General features: G+C 43.3%; 1 protein-coding gene across 2 annotated transcripts; it reads left to right on the top strand.

Annotated features, from left to right (window-relative positions):
- Positions 1-4959: 4959 nt before the first annotated feature.
- LOC133888065 (ruBisCO large subunit-binding protein subunit alpha, chloroplastic-like) lies at positions 4960-9372 on the top strand. Of its 2 annotated transcripts, none has more exons than XM_062328172.1 (8): positions 4960-5136; positions 5418-5574; positions 6003-6124; positions 6215-6422; positions 6602-6747; positions 6910-7216; positions 8094-8545; positions 8865-9372. In XM_062328172.1, the coding sequence occupies exons 1-8, from the start codon at positions 5083-5085 to the stop codon at positions 9153-9155; spliced, it is 1737 nt and encodes a 578-aa protein (XP_062184156.1). In that variant the 5' UTR covers positions 4960-5082; the 3' UTR covers positions 9156-9372. The 2 variants fall into 2 exon arrangements, with proteins under 2 accessions (XP_062184156.1, XP_062184157.1); XM_062328173.1 differs by having other exon boundaries at positions 4961-5136; positions 5421-5574.
- The last annotated feature ends 222 nt before the right edge of the window (positions 9373-9594 follow it).

Raw genomic sequence — 9594 nt, 5'->3', positions numbered from 1 at the left:
AGAGGATGATTTTGATGTTATAAAACTACCAATGAGTGGCTAGCAAAGAGGTGGAATTGACAAGTACTCTTTGTCTAATTTGTCAACTATAGGTAGGGATGGCAATTTCCTCGGTCAGGTTGGGTCCCCGGGAGTTTCAAACCCGACGGGGGCGGGTTCGAGTGGAAAAATAGCCCCGTGAAGCTATCGGGTCGGGTCGGGTCGTGTCAGGGCCTTGACTCGGGTCGAGTTCGGGTCTGTATTTTCACCCGCGGGTGTCACCCAAAACCCCGCCCACCCAGCGCCTGCGCCCACCCTGCTCGCCCGCCCTGCCCCAGTTGCCCGCCGTGCCGTGCCCGCCCTGCTCGCCCGCAGCACCCCGCTCACTCGCGCCGCTCTCCCACTATCGGGTTTTGGGTTTCCCCGTCAGGTTTTGGGTCCCCCTCGGGGCCGGGGGCGGGGGTGATTTTGTGCCTGATATTGATTTTGGGTTCGGGTCGGGTTTGGCAAGTCGGGTTTTGGGTTTCGGGTCCGTTCCAGCAAAACCTAACGGGGGCAGACCCATTGCCATCTCTAGCTATAGGAAAGGAGCAACAAACCATCAAGAACTTTCAAATGATATGAATGACAATTCATCCTCTTGGCATCAAGTAAATCATTTCATTTAATGCTTTAGCTTTTCTAGCTCATCATAAGGCAGTTGGATATATGTATATACACACACCCCCTAGGTGTAGACTAGGCCTGTCGGTGATATGGGATCCGGGAGTTCCCGAGTCCCGATGCCAGGACAGCGCAGTGCCATGTGGCGCCATCCCTCGGGGACCATCTCTCCGAGGGCCTGAGGGAAGATAGGTCCGGGAGGGGGTGCTCGGGGCCAAGAACAGTTGGTCCTCGAGTACCCAGAGTTCCCCGAGGACTCGAGAAGAGCCAGATTCGGGAGTGGGCGCTCGGAGCCAAGAGCAGTTGGTCCCTGAGTACCCAGAGTTCCCCAAGGACCCGAGAAGAGTTAGATCCAGGAGTGGGCGCTCGTGGCCAAGAGCAGTTGGTCCCCGAGTACCCCGAGGACCCGATAAGCCCCATGCCGGTGGACCTCGCAGGGACTCCACGATGAGGTGTCGATCGATGGGAGGCCCGATGCTGCATTTAATGGGGAGCGTGGGCGGTCACATCCAACCACTCTCCCCCACGCCTGCTGTACTGAATACGTCAATCTCTGCCATCGCCTGGCCGGAGGGCGTGGGAACAATTAATACGGCGGATCCCATCGCATGTCCCTTCGCGGGGCCTATGAAGAAAGACGGCTTGAAGATATCTTCGATGGACTCGAGGCTTATCGTCTATCGCTCCGTTGCATCAGACCGTGTCAGTCCTACTCTAACCAGATAGGCATGACCAGTGGGCCCCTCTGCACCTGCTAAAGTTGGGACGTGAAGACCGATGGGACTGTCCGAGGGATGCATTTTTAACCCTCTGTAACATCAACTGTAGACCCATGATGGTTGTTTTTCATTTATTGTTTACAAGAACTTGTGCCCTCGTTCTGGGTATACCCTGGAGGGCCTCCCCCTAGTAGATAAAAGGGGGAGCACTTTGTCGAAAAACAAGCCAACAAGCCAACAAGATAACAAGAGACTTCAGACAGTAGAAGCTCAAGACTTAGAACAGCAGCACCTTGTAACACAGAAAAATGAGAGTGCCAGAGATCCAGAGAAAGGCATTCGAAGAGCATTGATAATATACTAGACACACAGGAGTAGGGTATTACGCCTCCGTGCGGCCTGAACTTGTATAAACCCTTGGTGCATTCATTACTACCAGCCAACGATGATTCATCCCGCCTAAGTCCCACACGCATTAACCCCACGTACGAGGTAGATCCAGGACCAGCACCCTGATCGAATCTCAAAGGGGGTCCCTCAGGATCTCAACTTATGGTGTTCATCCACCGACAAGGTCCAACACAACCTCTCCAGCCGGCCCAACTTCGAGCCCCATGCCTTGCCCCGCTCGCCCTATGCCCGCGCACCACATGTCCCCACGCCTGCTCGCTACTACGCTTGCTCACTCCGAGCACACCACACGTCCCTGCACTCCGGCTCATTCCTACGCCCGCACGCCACACGTCCAGTAGTTTAGTAGCAGCTCTGTATTTACTCAGTAGTGTTCAGTAATTTACCATGACTTGAATTTTTCAGTAAAATTGTTATGGGTTTGATGCTTTACTATGGGTTGGATACTTTTTTACTATAGGTTGGATGCTTTCTACTATAGGTTGGATGTTTTCAAGTGTTAAAATTTAATATGGATTGTATGCCTTTTACTATGGGTCAGATACTTCGGTAGTTATGTCAGTAGCTATTCAGTAGTTTCAAGTCATAGAAAAATTATTCAGTGTTGTCAGTAGTCGTCAGTAGTTCTATGTCATGGTAAAATTATTCAGTAGTTGTTGTCAGTAGTTGCCAGTAGCATTAGTAGTTTTGTTCAGTAGTATCAGTAGTTTTGGTCAATAGTTTGTTCAGTAGTATCAGTAGTTGCCAGTAATATCAGTAGTTAGTTCAGTATGTCAGTAGTTTATGTTCAATAGTGTCAGTAGTTCAAAGTCATATTAAATTTTGCTCAATAGTTTCTATCAGTAGTGTCAGTAGTTACCAGTAGTATCAATAGTTTGTTCAGTAATATCAGTAATTTTTTAGTAGTTGTTTCAATAGTTCTCTGTAGCCTTAAGTGGGTCAGTAGTTGCGTGAGGGGGTGGGGCACGTGGAGCGCAATGGCGAGCGCGGGGGATCCAGGCGCGATCCGCGGGGGACAGTGGCACGCGCGGGCAAGCTGCTGCGAGCACGAGGGGCGCGGTGCAAGTGGGGACATGTGGTGCGCGTGGGAAAGCAGGCATGGGAGCACGCGCTGTGAGGTAGGCTAGCGGCCTACTATTGGCGGGGTGGGCTGGATGAGGGTGAGATATAGAATAGCACTATATATAAGTCTTGTAGCATGTAATCTCTGAAGATCAAAGAGAAGTTAGAAGTTTATAATTTATTTTTAAAAAAGTTAGAATTTTATAATTGTTGGTGAAATAAGATGGGATGAACCTAGTTAATATGGTGTGTCAACACTGAGCTAAGCATCTGTTTCGTTAGAGCAACTGATGACTCAACTGATATTCACAATGCATGGTATGCCTTCAAATTTGCTGAGAGTGTAATGAAAGATCTCATCATTGATAATGCTTCAACAAATGTAGAAGTAGGTTGTGATGTTAATGCAGAAATATCCTCATATTCGTTGGACTTCATATGTCGGGGCAAAGTGTAATGAAAGATGTCAAGGCTGTTGCATATCATCGTTGATAATGCTTCAACAAATCTAGAAGTAGGTTGTGATGTTAATGGAGAAAAATCCTCGTATTAGTTGAACTTCATATGTTGCACAAATTTCCAATGCCATCAATGCAAATAATATTGATGAAAAGGCCCAAAAGATTACCTCTTTCATACATCCTAAAACAATGGGTTTCATAGTTGCCCCCCTCCCCTTGCTAAACTTTGGGTTTTTTTCCTTTTATATCCATGCTTATTCCTTCTTTGATAAAATCGGCAAATCTCATGCTGTCTTTAAAAAAAAATGTTCTCATACGTTAAGACTAGAAGATTGTGAGGACCAAAATGACACCCAAGGGTGTGTGGCAACTTTATGCCGTGATGTAGATTTTAGTGAGTAGTTGTGCTACAATGAGTGGTTCACCCAGCGTTATTGGTTTACAAACTGCACACTATCTTCAGTTTCGGACATAGAATCTAATGCTGTCAAGTCAATGGGAACTTGGTATTGGCATCCTTCATACTTCAATTGGCTATGCTGTTGGTTGTTGAATTCTATAGATTGGCGGGTGGCACTTGATAAGAATATTTTGGCATTATTATAGAGCACTGAACCAAGTCAATAGGAATGAGGGACTATATTTGTTGCTTGACGTGTGCTTGTGTTATGCAAATTGTGATCCATTTGCATTCAATATTTTTGTCATACGAAGGCCAGAGAAACCCAACCTCTTCTAGAATGGTAGCTACACGACTAATGACATGCTTTGCCATAATTTTGTCATATTGAATAACTTGAGCAAGTTAACCTAAAAAATTAAAACGAGGTATGGCTTCAAACACCTATGTTTCTTATATTACAAATTTATTGTATAGTATTAAGCTGTATGCATCAATTAGTCGTACAAAAAACCTAATCTGATGTAGAAAGATGAATAATTCACTTATACTTTAACACTCATCCTCATGTGGAGGTCCCCTCAAGCCTCAGACGTGGAAATATGAGTCGACTGTAATTTTTTATTTAATTATGCTTGCAAAGACTCAAACTCAAGAACTTTAATTCTGATACTATATTAAACTGCATGTACTGATCAGTTTTTTAAAAAAAACCTAAATTGATAGAGAAAATTAGACAATTCACTTATATTCAATATATAGCTTCTTATTAAATGGTAACTATTATTAGTAAACAGGTGAAATGACCTCAAGGTCTTGTAAATATACTACAATAATTAGCTAGAATAATTTTAGGTTTCAGCAGCAAAGTTGGTAAACTTAGGTTAAACCAAATTAAAAATCACATTTTTCATTCTTTTGGAGCTACATATTTCAAATTAAAAAGAAACAGTGAGATTAAACCTATCTAAGAACTGCATTTTCATTCTTTTAGAACCACATATGACATCACCCAAGAAAAGAGATGCTATTCAGAAGCATATTTATAGCATAAACAAAACTTCACAGCAAATTATTCCAAGAAAAAGAAAACGTGCACCCTTAAAATAATTTTTGTTCACATTTTTACATTCACTCACTAAAGACCTTCATTTTAATTTGCAGAACAAGAACAAAAGATGCTGAAAGTTCTGGAAGCCCCTCAACCCGTCTGCCTCCAAACCCCCTCCTTCCACAGTCTCACTCTCCCGTATATAAAACCGCACAACCTATCTCTAACCCCGCCTCACCTCACCCCACTCTGCCTCCAAATCCTCCTCGTCCCCTCCACCTTATCCTCTCGACTCCTCAGCACCAGCTCCCAGCTCCCCTTCCGGCCTCCAACCGAATGTCCTCCGCCAATGCCATCTTCACCGCTTCCCTCCTCCGCCCCCTCTCTCAGGTCTGCCCCTCCTCCCCTCTCGCATGCGGTTCCTTGCGTTCCCGGATGGTGTGGTTTCTTGTTTCTTGGATAATTGAAGCGTTTCTTGGTTCCGGACTTGTGGTCTCTTGGACGACCGCTAAGGCCGCCTGAATTGCGGTTTCTTGCCCACTTTGGGGTTGGGGGGCTTTCTTGCTCCTTCGTTTGTGGTTTCCGGTTTAATTTTTTGCTCTCCTGTGCTGTCTCTTCAGTTGTAGTTCATTGCTTGTTGTGATGGTCTCAATTGTGTTGTTGGCTGCTAGCAGGGCAGGACGAGGAGGGTCAGGAGCAGCCGGACCCAGCGGTTGGTGGTGCGTGCGGATGCGAAGGACATCGCCTTCGGCCAGAAGTCCCGGACGGCGCTTCAGGCCGGAGTCGAGAAGCTTGCCAACGCCGTTGGTGTCACCCTCGGACCCCGAGGTAATCAACGCTCAGCTTCCACAACACATGCTGTTTCCTAGATGGAATTGTGCTTCCTTTCCAAAAGTTGCAACTTGCATTGGCTACTTAATGCTCGAATGATGCAACACTGTCTTTTCTGTGTTATACTTCGGTGCCCCTGATTCCAGAAGGTTATCAAAATGTTCCATATGTTCGGTATCTTTAGTGAAGGATGAACACTATGATTATATTGATTGCAAATTCCGATACTTAAAATCTAATTACATACCACATTGGCCTGTTTAGTGTCCTACTGTTTGATTGCTTAGATAGTGAACATATTGTATTCTGTAACCATCACACATTTTTGTGTAGAATTTAAAATTGAGGTGTGACTATCAATTGAAAGGAAAATTTACAGTTCTCTTCAGCTGAAGCAATCTGTGGCATTTGGGGTGTTTTTGCAGGGAGGAATGTAGTGCTGGATGAGGATGGTGCCCCCAAAGTTGTAAATGATGGAGTCACTATTGCCCGGGCTATTGAGCTGTATGATCCAATGGAAAATGCTGGTGCAGCACTGATTCGTGAGGTGACTTTTTGTTAATTAAGATGTGTATCGTTGTGTTATTTCAGAATTCTGAATTCCTAAGCCATATTATCCACTTCGTCATGGTTAAAGGTTGCTAGCAAGACAAATGACTCTGCTGGTGATGGAACAACAACTGCTTCTGTCCTTGCTCGAGAAATCATCAAGCTGGGCCTTTTGAGTGTAACTTCTGGTGCAAACCCTGTATCACTTAAGAAAGGAATAGACAAAGCTGTGCAGGGTTTAATTGAGGAGCTGGGGAACAAGGCTAGACCAGTCAAGGGCAGTGCTGATATCAAAGGTGATTGTTGGCTTTGTTATGTTGTACCACGTGTTTCTCACCTAGTTTTCACTTCATAAATCACATTGTCAAGATTGGAAGAATTATCGTATTTTTATTACTCAAATGATTTATATTTGAAACAAAATGTGGATTCAATGAAAATACATGCCTAATTTGGAGTTTTTTCTGTATTACAGCTGTTGCCTCTATCTCTGCTGGCAATGATGAGTTGATTGGATCCATGATTGCCGATGCTATTGATAAAGTGGGCCCAGATGGTGTCCTTTCAATCGAGTCTTCATCATCGTTCGAGACAACCGTTGACGTTGAAGAAGGAATGGAGGTTTGTTGAAAACTCAGCTTGAACCAGCATTACCTTCCCTCTATGAAAGAAATTCAGATTTTTACATAACTTGAAATTGTTACATAAAATACTTAGAACTCCATATAGTATATCAATGCATATGTACTGTCATAAGTTCTCAAATTTTCTTGAATAATGCAGATTGACCGTGGGTACATATCCCCACAATTTGTAACAAACCTTGAGAAATCGATTGTGGAGTTTGAGAATGCTAAGGTTCTTATTACTGATCAGAAGATCACAAGCATAAAGGAAATTATTCCACTTTTAGAGAAGACCACACAGCTAAGAGCCCCGCTGTTCATTATTGCTGAGGACATTACCGGTGAAGCTTTGGCAACTCTTGTAGTAAACAAGCTTCGGGGAATTCTTAATGTTGCAGCGATAAAAGCCCCAAGCTTTGGTGAGCGGCGGAAGGCTGTCCTTCAGGATATTGCCATTGTTACAGGTTTATCTCGCAGCCAACATTACTTCTCTTCTTAATTATTTCCTCACATTGGTTAATATTGTTGTTGATCTCTGCTGTTGCTTCATTCCTTTTGGATGATCTAAGTCTCATAGCTTTCGCCCCATCCCGAAAGAAAAATTGCAACAATTATAGAATAAAAGTAATATTATTTTGCTTTTCCATATAAATTGTCCAAGGGCCAAGCATATTTCACAATAAATTTGGTAGATCTTTAGTTTCATCTATTGTGCCATAGTTTCTTGAACTATCTTGAACAAAATTGGATGAGACAGTCAATTGACCACACCATGGTAAGGCTTTTGTCAATAGATGGATGCCAGTCGGGATTTGGATACTATTCCCCATCTATCACGAATCATACTAAACTTTGTGAGATCATCTGTTGCTGGTATTCGGCACTTCTCGTTGATGCGAGTTCAGAAGTTGAACTCAGCATCTCTAAATATTGGAGTTACCTATTATCCTTGTCATACTTACTAGCAACTTATTGAACGACTCCTTAGGTCTGTTACTGTACTCGAAGTCCAGTGCCACAGGACAACTTTTGAACCCTAAATATTAAAGTTTTTGTCTATAACTACCAGTCTGCAAGAGAAACCATGGTTCTTGGTGTACATTTGCATCGCTCATAAAGCTTCAACTTACTGAACATTATAGAGCTCCTGGCAAGTGATTGCTGCAGTACCTTAATGGATGGTTCAGTGGTATTCCCAAAATTGGACACTTAATCTTTGCATCTGATTCTTTGTTTATGTTTGTTGTTTTCATTATTCATCGACTGTTTGTAGACAATGGCCTTTTTTAATTATTTTATTTTACTTGCATTTTTTTCTCTTATCCTGTAACTCACATGCAGGGGCTGAATTCCTAGCAAAAGATCTTGGTTTGTTGGTTGAGAATGCTACAGTAGAGCAACTTGGGACAGCAAGGAAAGTCACAATACATCAGACTACAACAACCCTCATAGCAGATGCTGCTAGCAAAGATGAGATCCAGGCGAGGGTTGCACAGCTAAAGAAGGAGCTTTCTGAAACTGATTCGATATATGATTCCGAGAAATTGGCTGAGAGAATTGCAAAGCTTTCTGGTGGTGTTGCTGTTATCAAGGTTGGAGCTGCAACTGAGACTGAGCTTGAGGACCGCCAGCTACGAATTGAGGATGCAAAGAATGCCACTTTTGCAGCTATTGAGGAGGGCATTGTTCCTGGAGGTGGTGCAGCATATGTGCACCTGTCTACTATTGTCCCTGCCATCAAAGAAAAAATTGAAGATCCTGATGAGCGCCTTGGTGCTGACATTATTCAAAAGGTAACTTGGTTGACATATATCAACTGATTGAACGCACCTTTTGTTATGTATTGCAGTTACATGGTATGAATGCATTTACCAGAGGAAAAATGTCATAATTATGCTTTGCCCATACGTTGTAATTAGGAGCCATCATCTAGGACGTGTATTGCTAAGTTGATGAGTAAGATCGAGTAGTGAGTAGTGACTGAATGACTTGCAGGCATTGGCATAGCAAAATTTAGTCTAGTTCTTGTCACAAATATACTTCTCCCTGCTATAATTCAGTAGAGTAACAACTATTATCTTTATCCTTACAATATCTTGTCAACTTCTGCAGGCATTGGTAGCACCTGCTTCACTGATTGCACACAATGCTGGAGTGGAAGGAGAAGTGGTTGTTGAGAAGATCACGGATAGTGAGTGGGAAGTCGGCTACAATGCAATGACAGACAAGTACGAGAACCTGATAGAGGCTGGTGTGATCGACCCTGCTAAAGTGACTAGGTGTGCACTCCAGAATGCTGCGTCAGTGGCTGGAATGGTCCTAACCACACAGGCAATTGTTGTTGAGAAGCCGAAGCCGAGGCCTCAGGTGGCCGAGCCAGCGGAGGGAACCCTTACTGTGTAAATTTTAACATTCTTGGGGGCCTCTGTTTAGATGGTTCAGATCAATTGAAAGGGTAGAACTTTGGTTTTGAGATTTTTGGTGCAGATCAACTGAAAGGTGTAGAGTAGGATTGTCATTTTGCGGATGAAGGGTAATTTTGCCTGGTCTGAACTCAAGTGGAACAAAGAAAGTTTCATCATCATTTTTGAAATAAATTCATGGTGATGTTTATTCGGCATGACTTATTCAAATTACTTTGACTGCATATGGGGTTAAACTATGTCATATAGGTCAGCTGGTATGTATATTTCCAAAAGATTCTGTTATGGGCGAGAGTTAACTAAGGTAGGAGATAAGTCGGTTTAGATAAATTGGGAAGAAAATAAATTAGAAGTCAAGTCCAGGTTGAGATAAGTTAGGGAGTCCAGATTAGTTAAGATTAGAAAGAGTTAGATTTAGT

Source organism: Phragmites australis, chromosome 13 (assembly GCF_958298935.1).
Source record: "Phragmites australis chromosome 13, lpPhrAust1.1, whole genome shotgun sequence".
NCBI classification, from domain to species: domain Eukaryota; kingdom Viridiplantae; phylum Streptophyta; class Magnoliopsida; order Poales; family Poaceae; genus Phragmites; species Phragmites australis.
This window is presented reverse-complemented; position numbering and strand designations above follow the sequence as displayed.